Consider the following 19,243-nt stretch of genomic DNA (forward strand, 5'->3'; position numbering starts at 1 on the left):
GGAAATAAAAAAGATTGCATAATAGGCATATACGCTTTGGTTATCATGAGTTTTAGTTGCTCCATTAAGATTCACATGGTTTCTTGATTGGAAATGCTTTAATAGGAACAAGAAAATATATTAATTATTAGATTTTCCTTACTGGATCTGTGTTCTCTTGGTTAGAGGAAGCCTCCCGAATGTCAATATTGTAATCAGAAGTTCTTTGCTCCTCAGAAGATTCTATCTGTTGCCAGATGATAGCCTCCTTCTCATATTCCTTTCTATAAAGGTTTGTTCGATCTGAAAGGCTTGCCCTCCGCACCACTTTTCTAGGACAATATGTGAAGAGAAGAGATTTACTAAAATGGTGATTTGCAGAAATGAATATAGCTGCACTTTTCTGAAGAAAGAAAGACGTCTACCTGAGCAGAAATGGACCAGTTTTCTAACATCAGGTGGTACTCATGAGTCATTCTTTTTATTTATTCAAAAGTAGATTGTCAACCATCGCAAAATTGAAATTCATGGATGAATCCTCATCCATCCATATCACATACTGAATCACTCCCTCACTTTAAATTAAATTCATTTCTGTTACACGTTCATGGTTTAGAATTTTTCAGACAGCTATTTAATCATGTAAATATGTCAACCTGCAAATTGTTCCTCTATTAATTATAAATCTTACTGCTGCTTTTATCACAAGTTGTTGGACAAATAAGTACATGACATACATATTCAAACACTAAGAAAGTTTTGGATTCTAAATTAATTTTCATCACAATTTGTATGGAATAACATTTCTTGAGCATTTAAATATTGCACATTTAAATTCATAAATACAAAGCTACTTTTTGGTGCCTTCAAGTCAATCTTGATTCCTGGTGACTGCCTAGAGACAAATCCCTGTGTTTTCATGGCAGTTTTTTCAATGGCAGTCATTTGCCATTGCCTGTTTCTCAGGGCTGAGAGAGAATGACTGGCCCAAAGTCACCCACCTGGCTTTGTATCTAAGTATCAATTTTCTAATGTGAGTTCTGAGCCTAGAACTCAGGGTTCATAGCCTGATGCCTTAACCACTACACTAAACTGGCACTCTTACATACAGTATCATACACCAGGATATTTATTAATTAGAGTAAGTTCATATCTATATCCTAATTATGATGGGGAAATCTCTTGGTGTTTCATTTAATGAACTATTCTTTTTATGACTTCCCATGAAGCCATAAATGATACTCCAGATGTAGTTGCAACTTGCAGTATCCCTTTCTGTTGCCCATTGAGCAGTACTCATAGCTTAAAATATCATTGCATGTTCCTCTAGCTAATAGAAAAAAAAGTACCCTATTGCTATCCATTTTACATTGCATGAAACTCTATTTCCAGATTACTCAAAGTATAAAGCAATTGGTTTAAATCAAGGATACGTAACATAGATCTTATAGCTAACCAAAAGAACAGAAGTCAAGAGTTTTTGTTTTATTAGACTAAAAATGGTGCCTAGATTCAGGCCAGTATTTTGTTTTTAAGTTTGTCTATCTGCCCCCGCCCCCCCGCAAACGACAATAGTAAAGTACAGTGATGCAGAACTAGAGGGCATAATATGGATTTCTCTTGAAAACAGTATAATTGGCTATGTCAATGATAATGGCTAATGAGGTATCTATAGCATATTTCCAAATGTATCCACCATTTGAAAGATTTGTTGATCCCTGCCTTATGAACAAGCCAAATATAATAACCTATTTAAACTTGGCAATCTTTTGTCAATATTATTTGTTAAACCATATTTTGAATGCCATAATAGATGACAGCACATGTTGAACTGCTGGATAGTTTCTTTTATTCAACTCTACCAAATGAGTGCACAATTTTCTAATGTGAGGTCAGGCCACCGATTAATAGAGAAAAGATTTATCAATAGAGTGAAATACTAATTTTAAAATCTATCTGAAATATGGACCCTATTTGCTTCAGATAAAACCTGTAGAAAAATAGTAGTGGTTTTGGGGGACAGTGTATCTTAGTACAAATATTTTGGTTAGCATTTCTTGCACCTCAAAATTAGATGGTCATGGTGAAAATCAACTTCAAGAAGTTCAATCTTGTAGTTTAGAAAAAACTTAAGACTGACTGAGAACAGATTTTCCCCCCTTATTCACTCACCCTCTGCTCCCAGTGCTTGATGTTCTCCTGTTCAAGGAGGACTTATGTCTCATCTGAGATTTCATGATGACATCATGTTTATGCTTCAGCTCTAAGAGTAGAACCTTAAACTCCTCTTCTTCACACAGGTCTAAAGGAACACAGATAAATTCCTTTAACTGAATTGTTCAGTGATGATAAAACAAACATAAGCATGAACTATTGCATCCAGTAGACATTCTACATGGTAGTACATGGGTCAGGATAAGGAAAAATAGGAGTCTTGCATATCTTTAAGAACCATAGAGTTGATTGCAGATTTGCCTACTGTTATTTGAAGATCACTGTGGATTAAGGCTACCATATCAGAGCTACATAAATCTGGATAATTGCACCCAAAAGTTAAATTGCACCCAAAAGGTTCTGTACCTCTTTGCTTCCATCTAATGGTCACCCAGATATTTGCAGTCCTGTAAAACAACTTTGTTTACTTATTGCAGATGCAGTAAATATCCAGTCACTTCTGACATGCCTTCTTCTGACTCTAAGGAAGGGAAAATGTCTTTCTGATTGTCTTTATTTTCTATTTAAAAATCCAATTTAAATATATATATGTATGTACAGTACATATGGGATATTAGTATACTATACAGATTGCATTTTAATTACTAATATCAGGATTTGTAGATTTAGAGAAGTGGGCAATGCAGGGGACATCTATATTCTGAAGGATATATTTGCCCAAGAAGTGCATCTGAAACTATTCCTTAAGCATCCATAGTTAATCTATGAGCTATAATCTATAATCTAATAATCTATGAGAATAATCTATGAGAATGTCTGGGCTCTGCTTTCAATTTAAGAAATATTAAACACATAAATAGCTTTTAGGACCATCTGACAATTTCAGGATTACTGAAGAAATACTTAAAAGTGAATGCAATGGTTTTATTCTAAAGTGATATGAAGACATAATTCAGACTCAGTTTTTCTTTCTACATCCTTGATACAAGACACAGATTTTCACCTGGCAGCAAAAGCTTGCTGGCTGCCAGAAAGAAAAAAAGCCCAGAATCGAGTGGATGTGATTCCACTGAGCTAGGGCTGCAGAAAAACCTTGGTTACGTAGGAAAAACCTGGCTAGAGGAAAAACACACATAAATCCTACGAAGAAGTAAGAAAATTTTGTGTGTGTGTGTGTGTGTGTGTATTTTCCAAATTTCTTGTAGAAACTTTGACTAATTTAAGGATACAAGGGCTGGACAAGCTAAGAGAGCAATTCCTAAAAGAGTCATGCTGTCAAAACTTTGGCTAAGAATAGAAATGGCAGGAATTCACCTATTGGCATCTCATCCATAGCTGTTCGGGCACTCAAGTTTGCCCCATGGGACACTAATAGCTCCGCCATTTGCATCTGGAATAAAGAAAATGATGTTAAAATGTAATACCTTCCCACAACATCACCCAAGTTTTAGTTAAATCTAGCACTCACAATATAAGCTAGGCAGTGGTGGGTTTCAAAATTTTTTACTACCAGTTCTGTGGGTGTGGCTTGGTGGGCATGGCATGGCTTGGTGGGCGTGGCTTGGTGGGCGTGGCAGGGGAAGGATACTGTAAAATCTCCATTCCCACTCCAATCCAGGGGAAGGTTACTGCAAAATCCCCACTTCCTCCCGATCAGCTGGGATTCGGGAGGCAGAGAATAGATGGAGGCGGGGCCAGTCAGAATTTTTACTACCGGTTCTCCGAACTACTCAAAATTTCTGCTACCGGTTCTCCAGAACTAGTCAGAACCTGCTGGAACCCACCTCTGAGGCTAGGATACCTGTATGAAGGTAGACCCTCTAAGGCGAGATACGTTTTCAATAACTACCTTAAAATTAAAATGAAGTATGAGAGAGTGTGTGAAACTTTTGAACATATCTAATATACTACTAATTCTGCACATGTGCATCATCTAACATGCAGTAAATCAGGAGACAGCAATGAGGCCCTCAATGGCAACAGGTTACATACTAATAAATCAAATCTAATAAATATTTCACTTCAATTTTCCCCAAGTTGTGCCTTTCAGAAATACTGGGATTTAAATTTTCATAAGCTCTACTCAGCCTGGAGAATGGGTGACTTCTAGAAGTCATAATCTAATACTTCTGAAATATACTAGGCTGGGCAAGATTGAGCTAAACCAGGAAGTTATACTGATGTTTTAAGGATGATTCACAACTAGGTAGTGCAGTAAATTACTATCCTACTCTCTGCTTGCCTCTTCTCACAAGAACAGCCCCAAGCTGACGTTCAGCGACACACAGTTCTGGACAGATTCCATATAGCTATATAGTAAATATCTCTTGATAACTCAGTTTTTCTTGATTGCTCTAGTCCTATTTGAACTGGTCCGTTAATGAAACACATACATGTCCCCAGAAAGCAGCAGCATGGAGGGGTTCCCAGCCATCACAGTCCTTGAGGTCCAGTCTGGTTCCCTGGTCTAGAAGCAGTTCTGCTGCATGTAGATAACCATTGGCGGCAGATATATGTAACTATAGCCAGGAAGAAATAAGAATGTTTTAAATGTCTGCAATTTTCTGTAATATATGCACAAGTATCTGTATACCCTTATTTTTTTTTCTTTGCATATTCTTTTTAATACTGATTTTTGTCTTGTTTTGATTTGGTTTACAGCTAACCTGGTGTTCATTCTATGTAACTTAATTATCAATGGCTTCCTATAGTAGTCAGCCTCATTTCAGACTAGGGGAAGCTAGTGTATAATGTGGGTTCTATTCTTACATTGACCAAACCAAATAAATATGCATTATTAAATATATAATAATTGAGTATTAACTAATCAATGGTAAGGTTTCTTGAGCAAATGGAAACAGGTAATACCTGCATTAAAAATCTGCGCTGGCAGCCCAAAGTTGGATTCTAGCATCAAGCACCATGTCTTGCTATTGTGAGCCATTCTGATAGGGAGCCTTATAAATCTTTTAAATAAATAAGTAAAATAAAATGTCTTAAGATTCAACTAAAAGTGGACATTTTTATGGGGTTTTTGCTTCTATTTGTACAGTGGAAAAAGCCTGTTAACTTTGCTTCTTCTTTCACCTAAAAGGTTCCCCTGAAGCTGATGTTATGAGAAGATTCAAAATGAATGCCATTCTAGCTCTTTCCTCCCACCACATCATGTCACAGGTAATAACAATTTTGGAGAAGAGAAAAGCAATTTAAGTGTGTTAACTGGCTCTGAAGGATAAGACTGGACTAATTTTTCCTCCCCAAATCCCTAGTGAGATGGCCTCACTCCTAATTACACAACTGTACCATGATTTCAGCGGAGCAAAAAGTATGACCATAAAACCCCTGGAGAAATATGCAAAAAAACTTCTCTCTAGTTCAACATTCTTGATGTATAGCAGCCATTCAAAAAGCAAACAGAAGTTAAAGGCAATAGCTGTGTTCCATAATATTTCAGCGCAGTATTTATTTAAAGATGCCACCTTTGATTCTGGAGATAATCTACAGTTGTCAAGCCAGTCTAATCTCTAGGAATTTCTCTTTGAAGCTGCCTAGAATGGTGGGCACTATCCACTATTAGTAGGGAATTCTATAGTTTATGGATGAAACAAGATCTTTTATTGGTCTAGAACAGGGATGTCAAACTTGCATCGTCATGGCGTCATCCCAACTTTTCCCCCCTTTGCTAAACGGGGCGTGGCCAGCGTGTGACGCATCTGGCCCACAGGCCGCAAGTTTGACACCCCTGGTCTAGAATCCTACCCCTTATTTAGATTCAATGGATAATATGGGGAAAATCCTTTTTTCCATAGCATGGGGTAATGCCTATTATGTATTACTAAGACCCTAGTAATATTGTACAATGTGTATTTCATTAGAACTGCAGTCATGTTATTAAAAAAATATGCATTGTCAAAGTCAGTATCAGCACTTATGAATACATGGGACCATTCTTATAAAATCATTTCATTGTTTCTGTTTTATGCATTACATTTCACATTATTTGAATGTATTTTTTAGACCAGTTAACGCAGAATTCACCATTAACAAGTTAATGAAAATATAAGAAGAATATGATTATTTATTTCCCTTGCTCTGTTATTATATTGACTTTGCAATCCAAGTTCAATCTCTGACATATACAGTACTACACAGTAGAATAACATAGCAGAAGCTTTTACAGGGTGAAGCACCTAATTTAGCCATCATTGAGTCTAACCTCATCCAGAAAGGCAGTTCCATGATAATCTCTACTGTTGAATGCAAATCTGATAAATAGACAGATAAAACTATAAGATTAGTTTATTCGAATCTCCAGTCCCAAATTTAGCCTAAATTAATGATTATTCCATGAGATCAGTATAGTATGTTAAGAGATTTCTATTACTGTTTCTGTTATTGAACAGACATAGGATTACAAAATGAATCTTTGGCCAGTTCCATACTTTCTGCCAACTACTTTCTATGTAGTTGTCAACTGTATAGAAACATTAATTTCTATGTAAATGTCAACTGTATAGAAATATTGTATTTAACTCTGTCTTTAGTGTACATGTACTAGAGTTTGCATGTGGCAACTTGAACACTGGGCTGGAGATTTATTTATTTTTTGCATTCATTTGCAACCTCAAATTTCAATTCCAGTCATTCTGTTGCAGGAAACAAGCAAATGTAATAGGCAACACACCCAACTCATATCCCCAGCCCCAATCATGAATCTAACAAGTCTCCATATGTCTACTTCCAAGTTAAAAGCAGCTATGCTTTTCCAGATGTAATACAGGAGAAGCAGCAGTTAAGCCTTGGCATAATATATATATGAAAACCCTACAGGGTATCTTGAAGGTGTATAGGTCCAACTATATTCAAAGATGGCCAGTCTGCATGCCAGCTGTAAAAGCAATATGGCTACGGCTCACCAGTGAAGCACCTTGAGCATCTATTATGTTCAGATCCTCTCCTCTTGCAATCATCTCTGAAATATCATCAACCATTCCCTGTTCAGGAGCAGCTCGCATCTCATTGATTTTCTCTTGTGTGATTCCTACAATGAATAGAAGAGGAAATTTGCACTGTAACAATTCCTGGAAACATTAAAGCAAATGAATGGGAAAAAATAATAATTTTTAAAAGTGCCTTTCCCATTTATTTATTTAAATGCAAAAATGCTGCTACCAATTTCCCATTCCAATCCCAGGGCCTCAGTATAATTCTCTTCTCTATTCCCAACATCTAACCCATATTACCAAAAAATGATAAAATTCCATGAAAAGTGCTATTACCCCAGATATCAAAGATTGAAAAGAAAATTGAAAAGGTATTTTTTGACTCTTCAGAAACAGTGATGCAATTAAGTATCTCTTTGGCCTAGATTTTATCTTATTTTACAAGACTAAACCATTTTTATTCAGGCCCAGGAACATAGCCTTTTTTTGTCCTGGAACCCACTCTCTGGAACTTCTTTCCCCCAGAAAGCAGATTTGTCCTGACCCTCTCAGCCTTGTGCAAGGCCTAAAAGACTTATTGCTTAACGCATTGTAAGCCGCCCTGAGTCTCCAGAGAAGGGCGGCATATAAATCAAATTTTTTTTTAAAAAAAGACATGCTTCTGTGAGAATTTTTATTCTGTATTTTTTTTTTAACCTCAGCTAAGTTTTTATTATTTTTAAATTAATTTAATAAGTTAATTTTTAGGGTTATTTTTGTTTGTTCCCCTTGTTTAATTTCTTTTCTTTGCCTTGCTATTGTAACTCAATATTTAATTAATTTGCTGGACATGTGCATATTGCTATCTTTTAAATTATTTTTCCATATTGTTTTCTCTGTATTTGTTTTTTTTTAAATGGCAATAAAATTACAGATATAACATAATACAATGTGTCTATCCTAGTCTCAGTGCTTTAAGGCATATTGGAGATCAGAAAAATTCTACTGAACTCTCTATCTAAAGTTAGAAAGAGGAAATAGACTCATGAGTTTTAAAAAATGTACCAAGTCCTTCTTTTCCTTATGAAATATCTCAGTACCAACTGGAGGAAGAGTTGCATTCTTGACCTTGACTTCAGAGCTATATTGTATAATATGTCCTTTGTATAAATGAACTGTAATGATTTGATACTCTAAATAGTCTTCCTGTTATATAAGTTTTAGAAATCATGTGGGAGAGTAAACATTGCATTGCAATATATGAACACTTTTCTTAATTATTAATACTTCATTTTAAAAAGAAATATTAAAAAATCAAGGTGTTTTTTTTTACATTTTCTTATGGGAAAAATTGTAAAAGAAATATATTGATAATGCACCTACTATTTGCTTTTTATATTTTGGTTACTTTTTATACCATTATATTCACACGTAATATCTGAACAACCCTGCTATCTTTTCAGTAAGAAAAACCATTAAAAGGCATTTTAAAAAATCAGGATTCTTATGAATGTTACTTTTTCATTCTAAATTGATCTTTTCCAAATTTAATAATAATAAACAAAATGTTTATGCATAACAATTGCACATATTATGCATCCATGACACCAAGCAGAAAATATAACTCACAGTTGATAAAATGAACAAATGAATGGAAATGCTGCTTCTGCATTTCCAGTACAGGTAGTCCTCAACTTACAACCACAATTGAGCCCAACATTTCTTATGTTAAGTGAGACATTTGTTAAGTGAGTTTTCCCCCATTTTACGACTTTTCTTGCCACAGTTGTTAAGTGAATCACTGCAGTTGATAAATTAGTAACCTGGTTGTTATGTGAATCTGGCTTTCCCATTGACTTTGCTTGTCAGAAGGCTGTAAAAGGTGATCACATGATCCTGGGACACAGCAAAGGTCGTAAATATGAACCAGTTGCCAAGCATCTGGATTTTGATCACATGGTCATGGGGATGCTGCAACAGACATATGTCACATGCCGTTGTAACTTTGAACAGTCACTAAATGAACTGTTGTAAATCAGTCCCAATCTAGTCCCAAATAAGTGCTTACATGGCAGAACAGTGTTTTCCAATCTGTTGGTGCTGCACCTATGTTTATCTATAACTCCCAGAATTCTAGCTGTGATCAACAGCAAGAATAAATGAGCATTTCACACCAATGCATCTGAAAGGGAAGAGATTGGTACAAACTGCCTTAGTCTCCAAACAAAAAAATTATACCGTGGGGCAAAAATTTGACAGAATCTCATCTGATGTTCCAGGTTCCCATATCCTGCTTACCTTGGTATGCCATGCAGGTCTCAATAACATCCAGAGTTGGTTCATCTTCACAGAGATCATATGGCATGTTGCCATCTGCATTGACTGCCAGTAGGTCTGCCCCACTACAAGAAAAAAAAAAGCAAGACATGAGAGATATCTGCACAGTTGGACAGAAAATCCTCAGGCACTGTGAAGGATGTATACTAAGGGGCAAAAAATGCAGCATACAGGCCAGGTACAGCCTGCCAGCATCCTCACCATTCCCAGAGCCCCACAGAGTAGGTGGAGCAAAAAAGATGATCCCATTTTTTGTCCCCTGGGTAAGTTTACAGCTGTCATTTCACCTATGGAAACTTTCTACCATTTTGGGACACATTTTTGAAATGTAGTTCTTGACATTCTAGTAAAATAACCATTGAAAACCAGATGATTTCTAGTTTTAACATAGCATGCAGCAAGGTCACATTTTTAATTTTCTAATTATATATTAAAGGAATTTACATATTGAGTGGTATTTAGAAGATGACTGGTCATTGAGGTCACTTTTATTTTACTGAGCTCTCAACCTAGCTAAGTGTTACTTATGCTATTGCGGGGGAGTGCTAATTTATTATTGTTGCAGTTCTTTATAATTCCAATGTGTTGTAAGCACCGTCTTGGTCTTTTGATTTTGACAAGCTACAAACAAATAAATAAATAAGGTGAGTTTCATAGGAAATGCATTTCATGGGCAAATGGATAATTTATGGGAATTTATGTTTCTCCTGCATGCTTTGCAGTGCTGGTCTCATTTGTCTCATAGTTTCTCATGAGATTAAACAGATTTAAAAAACAAAACATTATCAATGCCGTATCAATCTGCAACCCCATGGCTTTTTTTTACTGATTACTAAAGAAGTTGCCACTAAGCTAACAAAGCGAACATACTTCCCAAGAGTCTCACTAAATTCTAAGATGAATGAGCATTTTGAAAAAATAAGTAATCAGTACTGAGTATTGTAAATGTTTACATTCTCAGAGAACATTTATTTATTTATTAAGGTAGACGGTGCTGAGAGGTATGTGTGCCCTAAACTAGCAGCCAATCCTTTATGATTTGTTTTTATAATTTCCTATGTTAGCCACATTTTTGGCCTACCAAGCAAACATGGCAGATTTTATCAAACAGATCAAGTCTCTCCCACTTGTTCAATACACAGACCTTTCATAATTCTCAGCAATGGTTATATTAAGCTGGGGAAATCTGGGAATTAAAAGCCACATATTAGAGTAGTACATAGGGTGGGAAAGACTGCAATAGGCTCTAATATAATGCTTGACAACAACAATTGGGATAGCATATCACACTAAGCCAGAATGTAGTTTGTTGTTTCTGGTTTATTACTGTACAAATCTAATTACTGTATTTTACAAATTATGGTTTAGGCTTAATGTATTATACTTGTTGAACAAACCATCTTAGTGCAAGATATGAACATGCTACATATTACAAATACGGGAAACCTAAGTTATTTATTTTGTCTGAGCAGTTAATCTCATCAAATAACCTTATAAATTCTTCTACTTTTTCCTTTCTGCTTCAGTATGTCCTTCTAGCACATTCTTTGTCCTCATGAATCTTTATGTAGAAACAGAATAAACCACCAGTGGCCTTCTCTGGATTTTGATGTTTGACAGAATTACTGCCATTTCACTGCTAATAGCATTTAAGAATATTAATCACATAAAAGCAATTCATCTTAAAACATAATAATGAGACTAATCAAAGTGTTGAACAAAAACATTATGTTACTATTTTCTATAGTTTTCACTCAATTTAATATAACAGGAGAATGGCATAGGAGAATTTTTCAAAGGAAAGGAGAATTCTGGGGAAATTCTCACATATAGATTATGGAACTCTTGCATTTAAGTTAATCATAAATTAGACACCTTTCACTACACAATCATTTGAACATCTTTTTGCATATCTGACAAATCCAACAAACTCATCCCCTGACTTTTTCAGTAGGAATGAACTATTCCTGCCAGAGAAGGGTCCCATCCTTGAGAAACTGATAGAGAATTTCCAATTTCCTGGAGAAAATTGGAGGAATGACCACCAAACTTCTCTGCCCACAAATATGATGGAAAGTTCAAAACAACTATTTACAACAAAATATACCTGAGCAAATAGCTCAAAATCAAGCACCTATCTGAATTAAAATATTTTTCCTTTTAGTTCAGGTTTTCTATTGTGATTCGATATTAAGGAAGATACACAGCAATAGTCCCATACACACATTTCCCTAAAATATCCTTCCATTCTATTTTACCAGCTACTTTGTGAAGATATCTACTGTAAATTGAGAAACCCACCATTCTGCTGCAATAGGTGATACCTATCCCCGGATAAACTGCCCAAAGGGTACCAAGTATTCTGAATTAGTTGAACTTCAAGATGAAAATGTTCAGTGCAGATTAAGCTTGACCCACCTTGATACTGAAAGCCTTTGAAGAGGACCAACCAACCACTTTTATGGGTATTTATGCTCATTTTTCTACCCCATGAGAACAGAGGAAATTAAAATGTAAAATGCACCTGCAAGCTGTTTCTCTGTCTATATCAGCAAACAAAGCATAGGATCAGACTTCCTTTGTGTGCTGTTACTCTCTGGCTTCCATGCTCTGACACTGAAGCCTTTTGATTTTGTGCTTAAATAAGCTCTTTGATCCAAAAGACTTCTGACAGAATCCTGCTTTGATTAGAACAAACATATGCTGCTTTGTGTTCTGCAAATAAACAAATAAAAGTGAATCCACCCATTGCCTCTTTTGATACCAAAAGCTCAACTGCTGCAATGAAACAAGTATTATATTCTTATTACTGAATGCTATAGCCAAAGCATATCCTTCTCTTCCAAGTTCAAGGAAGCACATGTAAAGTTTTCCCCACTGTATTTTTTTTTCTGTAGCAATCTTTTGTGATCAACTCAGAAATAGGCTACAGTGAGTAAATATATGATGGCTGACTCATTCATTCATTCATTCATTCATTCAAATATTTTATGGTGGTCTATATTTCTTCCAAGACCATGAATAGTTAATCAGTTAAACCGTAACAATCAAATCCGAAAATTCAAATAAAAATAACCACAACAATAATGTTAATATAATGCTTTCAAGACCCTTACAACCTACAACCATACAGCTGGATTTATCTAACATCCTGGTCCACTGCTGAGGAAATAGACGCCTTTTTAGAGCTTTTCAGAACATGGAACTGGGCCATCTGAATCTCATGGTAGAATGATATTCTACAGGGAAACATTGAGACAGAAAAAATATATCTCCATGGTCTCACTACGTGACACTGCTTCAAAGATGCAATCTGGGGTATGTCCAACCTGTCTGAATAAGCAGAAACAATTGGAGACAGCTGATACTGAAATAACCTGGCTCTATGTCAGGTTATTTATATAAATCTCCATGTATCATGTGTTGGGGGCAGGGACACACAGATACTTTATCTTGCTAGAACTGACCTACAGCCAGTTGTTTCCCATTCCTCCCAGCCATCAGACATTGGCAAAGAGCTTTGGCAAGTTCATAGGGCAAAGATTTACAAGTACTATCAGCACACTGATAATATTTCACCAAATCATCTCATCTGGCACCTCATATCAGTGTTGAAAAGGAGTAGGGGGGAAAAGAGCCTTGCGATATCCCTGAATGGATATTCCAATTTCCTTTGAAACTCAACAGGAACAATCCCAACTTCCTTTGAATCTTAATGGGGTCCATTAAGTATCTAGAGTGGACCAAATGAATACTGTAGGTCCTCCTTCTCTGTAGCAAAGTACAACTGAGAGAATGGCAAAGGTAATTGGGAGTTTTCAGATCATAAAAACAGACATATTAATATCCCACCATCACTGTGAGACAACAGATCTAACATGTGACCCTCAAAAATCTGGATCAGGTGATGTCTATAGTTGCCATGGTGGCCTTGAACTCCAAAGCTGTTTCAATCTAATTGACTAGATATGTCAAGATGAAGGGTCTACACCCCCCCCCACTTCCCATTATCATACATTTGGGAAACTCGGCTGCAGCAAAGGAAAATAGAGGTGACCTTGGTAAAAGAAAGGATGAACATTAAAAGAGGAAAAATTATAACTAATTTCTGGGAAAATGGAAAGTGTGAGAAAGAAACTCAAAATAACACCACCTTGATTCTGTTTAGCATAAAATGGGGCAGAGAAAAATTCTGACAGACTCTGACAAGAATCTGTTACTATACCCTACAATAACATTCCTGGAAAAGTTGTGGTGTCTGACCTGGTCCACATCAAACCTGACAACTGCCAAACCAGTACTGAACAGTTCACATAAGGAAGCTGCCGTGTAGCAGGAGGATGATTCACTAGCAAGAGTTCCATTTAATCCCTACAGTCTGACATTATGAACAGTGTCTCATATCTGGTTATCTTTGGAGTAGTGCCCCTAAAACCCACCAGAATCTCTCAGATGACAATTGCCAGTTCACTGCCACACCTGATGCCACACACAGATAGCCACATTTCTGAGAACATCTCCCCTTTCCATGCACAATAGGGTTGTAATGCATTCAAAATTGGTCCTCTTATACATTAAATCATGAATAACACCAACCATGGATTGAGCAGCCAGAAAACAGGGTCACTGAGATTCTGATGACCACCGTTAGAGCAAAATGCAGGGGGTGAAAAGTCAGTATTGGCTCTAAACACTGAAACTATCTTTCCTCAGAATGGCCCAGTCCCTTTCTTCATCTCTGAATTAGAATCTTCATGTTCCATTAACAAATGCCACAATTTCTTTTTAGACCCAATTCATACTGCCAGTTTTTCATTTTAAACTTTGGCCAGTTTGAAAGCAAGACATCTGCAGAATCATCACTTTAATTATTTGCTTCACAACCTTTATATTTGCTCCCAAAGATTTGGATTAGTGCCATAATAGGTTCCTTTTGGCAGAATGCCAAGCTGTTTAATTAAGGTGTGCCTTTTGTGTGTTTCAGTGAGGAGATCTGACTGTTTTATTTTAACTGCTGAGATGCTTTTATTGTTTTCAGCCAATTTCAAAGACGGATATAAAAACTGCTTTATCCCAGGTGAGGCTACAGTATTAGTTCATCTAGTCTGCTATTATCTATTCTGATCAAGTCAAGCTATCTTTGCTTTTTAATTAGAGATGCAAGGATTCATCTTGGAACCTTACGTATCTTTATCTTTATCTTTTATTAGATTTATATACAGCCCTTCTCCTTTTGGACTCAAGGCGGTGAACAGCCAAAATAAAAACATTTGTACACAAAAGTTAAAATAATTTTAAAAATAATTAAATGAAATTTGGCCCATAATTTAAAACATTTCAATTAAAAATCAGTATCAAACTTTAAAACCAACATAGAATCAGGCCAGCCCGGCTAACTGAAAAAAGTAAGTTTTAAGGGCCCGATGAAAAGTCCGGAGGTCTGGGATCACTCGTATCTCTGGGGGTAGATCGTTCCAGAGGGTAGGTGCCACCACAGAGAAGGCTCTCCCCCTGGGGGTCACCAGCCGACATTGTCTGGCTGACGGCACCCTGAGGAGGCCCTCTCTGTGGGAGCGAACTGGCCAGTGGGAGGCAATTGGTGGCAGAAGGCGGTCCCGTAAGTACCCCAGCCCTAAGCCATGGAGCGCTTTAAAGGTGGTCACCAACACCTTGAAGCGCACCCAGAAGTCCACCGGAAGCCAATGCAGCTCGCGCAGGAGAGGTATCACGTGGGAGCGTCCCATCACTCCCATAATCCTCCGCGCGACCGCATTTTGCACCAGTTGGAGCCTCCAGGTGCACCCCAAGGGGAGCCCCATGTAGAGAGCGTTACAATAGTCTAGACGAGAAGTGACGACTGCTTGAGTGACCGTGCGTAAGGAGTCCCGATCTAGAAAGGGTATAAAAAGTATATTCCCTATGACTAAGAAATTATAATGAGAGATCTATACATATATACACATATATACACACATATATATACATGGACACACATGCACACAAATACACAAATTTACCAAAGAACTTACTTTTGCTTATGTACTAAAAAATAAAGCTGTGCAACACATCACATCACTGTAAAGCCCAAAGCACTGTATTATTTTCATGCACAACCCCACTAAATTTAGACCATAGATAACCTCAAGCAGGAAGATGAAAAAAAAAATAGAGCATAATTACAAAAATTTACTCTTCCCAAAATAAATTAGATGTAGATGAAAAATGTTACGGACTCTTACCTTAACAGTCATGTGACCTTAACAGTCATGTGAAACAGTCTTGTGAGGGTTTGAAGAAGCATGCCTATCCATTCTACACAACCATCATCTCCATCCTTCAAACGCTCAGAAGTATCTTACAAGATTTATTGTTGCCATTTTGGTAAAAAGCCACCTCACTTCAGCTCCTTAAATGACACCTTGTGAAGTGGTAGCAACACATTTGACTTCAACAGGAACTGAGAAAAAGCTGAGCAGCTGGGAAACAGGATGAGGTGATTCTCACCAATTGAAAACTGTCCACCAGGACAGCTCTAGCATTTCTGCTGAACAAGTGTCTTTACTGCTTTAGTGCTGGAATTAAACTGCAGCCAATATTTGTAGAAAAGTCTACCAATAGCAACGGTATGGTGTTGATCCCAAATCAGCACATATGCCCCAAATGGAAAAACCCTACCAGACCATTATGTCACTGGATACTGAAGCTATTCATCTTGTGTCTATCTCATTACTATGTTGTCTTGATCTCATCACTATACTGTATTTCATTTTTTATCCTACCTTTCCACTAAAATTTCTGCTTCACCATTGCTCTGATAGGATGAAGATATATGGTGCAATTACAATCTACCCAAAGAAAATAGATTTATAACATATCTGGAAGCTGAGGGAGACATTTCTTTATTGAGAAACCCCTTTTAATGAGAATTTCCTCTTAAAAATGCTAGTATACAGTACTTCCACTATAATCTGCTCCTCAAGAGAACACTTTAGCTGTTCAAGGGCTTATATTTTGAAATCAGAGACAAGATATCTTTCTGTTGCAGTTTTCTAAAATGTCTGCACCCAAAAGATGGAAGACACTCTATTCAAGCATTTGCCTGAACCTGTAAGGATTCGGAATAGACAGATGATGAGACAATGTACACTGACCAGTGGTGGGTTGCTCCCGGTTCTGTCCCGTTCTTGCGAACCGGTAGTAAAAGCAGTGGGAGGCTCCGCCCACCCACCCACCCGGACATCATAATGGACGATCTGCACAGAAGCGCACAAGCGAGCGAAGTGAGCGTGCATGCATGCTCCAATTGCGAACCAGTAGTAAAGGAAAGTAGAACCCAACCCTGACACTGACCACACTCATGCTTTCCCTAATCTATTCACATTAAGCAAAAATGTCTAATTGCACTCTGTTATTTGAATGGGAGTATAGCTTTCTGCATAAATCGGAAGCCAGGATCATAGGAAAATCTCATTAATCAAATGTGAATATAGCTCCTATTTAGATCTTCCAGCTGACTGCATGGAGATCTGCAATAGTAGGTGCATAAATATAGGGACGCTGGTGAGGACAGTACATACAGCTCCACGCTTTACCCAATTTGTCTTCACATATGTTTTAAGGTGGGGGGGGGTTCTGTGTAGAATTGGTTTAGCACAAAATTGGGTCAACAAAAATGTCAAGTATCACAGGTCACCTACTGCTGAATCAGGATCTTCACTAGATTGATGTGTCCACATGTTGCTGCTGCATGCAGAGGAGTCCACAGTTCATTGTCCTTTGCATTGGCATTGGCCCCATGGCTCAGAAGGAGTGTAACTATTTCTTCATAGTTGTCTATGCAGCACTGTTAAGAAATCAAACCAGTAATGTTAAGCTTTAATTTGTACAGATGATTTCTGCCCCCTGAAGCAATGGAGTGACTTTTACTTTACTGCCACCTGACAGAGTATTGATGCCTTGATAACATTCAAATGATTGAAAGTGATATGTCAAGGTGATGAAGACAAGCTTTGTGTTCACAATGAGGAGATTCATGTTGCAATATGAGATGTAATCACCTAATCTTGTAATTGCATTTATTCTTCCATTCCATGATGCAAACCTAAATAGAAAGATTACCAACAGCTTTTGGCTAAGTCCCTTTCTTTGCCTTATAGATGTAGATACTGAAACATACTTCATAAAAAAGTTCCAAGCACAGGTTCAGAATTTGGTGTCAGTGAAAAGTATGTATTATTTCTCATAGGCAATATCCAATGGCCACCTGCCAACAGATCCGTCAAAAAATAATTTTTCATTTCACTAATACAGACGTTATCTTTTTATAATCCAGCATTCATAAGAAAGTGTGAAATCAAAAGCAGAAAAATCAATCTGACACATAAAAATGGAAGTGTGCACCTCAGACAATGATATTCTGCAATACTCTCTCCAACACTACAAAAAAGTTTTAATTTATAAGAACTTCAAGTATCAATGGTCTTCTTTATATAGATAATAGTGCAATCTCTGGAACCATCTCACTTAAGATTTTGGCTCACAGGGATGTGAAATGTATTAGCTAACAATTTAAATGAAAATTCAATGAGCTGTTAAAGAAGTCCATAGCACTGAGATTTTATTGTACACATCAGGAGCATCTTCTGAGTGGTAAAGATGGAGCCCTCTTTTTATTTATTTTCATAACAAGCTTTCAAGTTGTACCCATGAATGAATATGTCATTCGTTTAGATCAGGGGTGTCAAACTCAATTTCACTGAGGGCCGCATCAGGGTTGTGTTTGACCTCGGGGGTTGGGGGGGCATGGCCAGGGGGCATGACCAGCTCGACATCACTTGTGTCAGGGGCGCCTGTGGTGGCCCAAGCGCTCGGCCAGTGAAAACGGGCTTCCAAGCTCTGTTTTCAGCTGCGACAGCTTCCTGCAACCCTCTGCCAGCAAAAATAGAATTCGTGAGGGCCACCCATGAGCCTCCTGAGCTCTGTTTTCACTGGCAGAGGCACCACGGGCCGGTCTTTTGCTGTTTCCAGGATGGCTCCGCGGGCCAGATCTAAGCACCACGTGGGCTGGGCCTTGAGTTTGACACCCTGGTTTAGATTCTTTGGACTTCCTAATACAACACACAGCAACTGATACTCAGCACTTCTCTTAGGAATTCCTGGGAAATTTTCATTTAAACATACAATTAATTTATAACACCTTTGGTAAATTTAATGTCAAATGTTGGGAGCAAAAAGAAGCCAAATATGATCTTTTAAAATCCAATACTCTTCTTCCATTTTTATAGATGAGATAAAGAAGAGCAGGGTGGATAAAAATTGATTTTTTAAAAAATGGATTTTTTAAAAATTTAAATTGGATTTCTTTTTAATTTAAATTGATTTTTTTTTATTTTTATTGTATTTATTTTAATAACATGTTTTTGGAGTAAAAATCTATTTAAAGATAGTTTTCTATTTAGGATACATTAATAATTTCAGTATAAAATGGAGCTTAGTTATGTAACATGAGGCTGTATATTCTGCAATATTTACATTTTTGGTAAACTCATTCAATGAACCCAAGCTCTGCAAGCTGAGATAATATGCACTCTAAATAGGAAACTTTCATTTTGTTTGCAAATAATAATATTAAAGATTCTAACTAGCAGCAAGAATGAGTCCTTACATTTAAAGAGCACCCGTCATTTCAGATCCATCATGGCAGCCTGTTAATGGGCATCCACTCACACATGTCCCTCACCTTGTGTCACTGCCGCATCACCAGCCATCCCATTAAAGTGAATGGGACTGTCAGTGGGTCAACAATGGGTCAGAGGAGAAACCGCTGCGGG

At 37.1% G+C, this 19,243-nt stretch overlaps 1 protein-coding gene across 3 annotated transcripts in view; it reads right to left on the reverse strand.

Moving 5' to 3' along the window:
• PPP1R16B (protein phosphatase 1 regulatory subunit 16B) overlaps positions 1-19,243 on the reverse strand; it is a 106,114-nt gene that overhangs the window by 3,510 nt on the left and 83,361 nt on the right. For all 3 annotated transcript variants that reach the window (XM_034413937.2, XM_034413938.2, XM_087889180.1), the window contains 7 exons: positions 17,111-17,256; positions 9,375-9,478; positions 7,071-7,195; positions 4,548-4,673; positions 3,469-3,544; positions 2,152-2,281; positions 143-311 (listed from right to left, as the gene is read on the reverse strand). In XM_034413937.2, coding sequence (XP_034269828.1) covers positions 143-311; positions 2,152-2,281; positions 3,469-3,544; positions 4,548-4,673; positions 7,071-7,195; positions 9,375-9,478; positions 17,111-17,256 — 876 coding nt within the window. The remainder of the gene's footprint in view (positions 1-142; positions 312-2,151; positions 2,282-3,468; positions 3,545-4,547; positions 4,674-7,070; positions 7,196-9,374; positions 9,479-17,110; positions 17,257-19,243) is intronic.

The sequence above is a fragment of the Pantherophis guttatus genome, chromosome 3 (assembly GCF_059756535.1).
Source record: "Pantherophis guttatus breed Tessera chromosome 3, ASM5975653v1, whole genome shotgun sequence".
NCBI classification, from domain to species: domain Eukaryota; kingdom Metazoa; phylum Chordata; class Lepidosauria; order Squamata; family Colubridae; genus Pantherophis; species Pantherophis guttatus.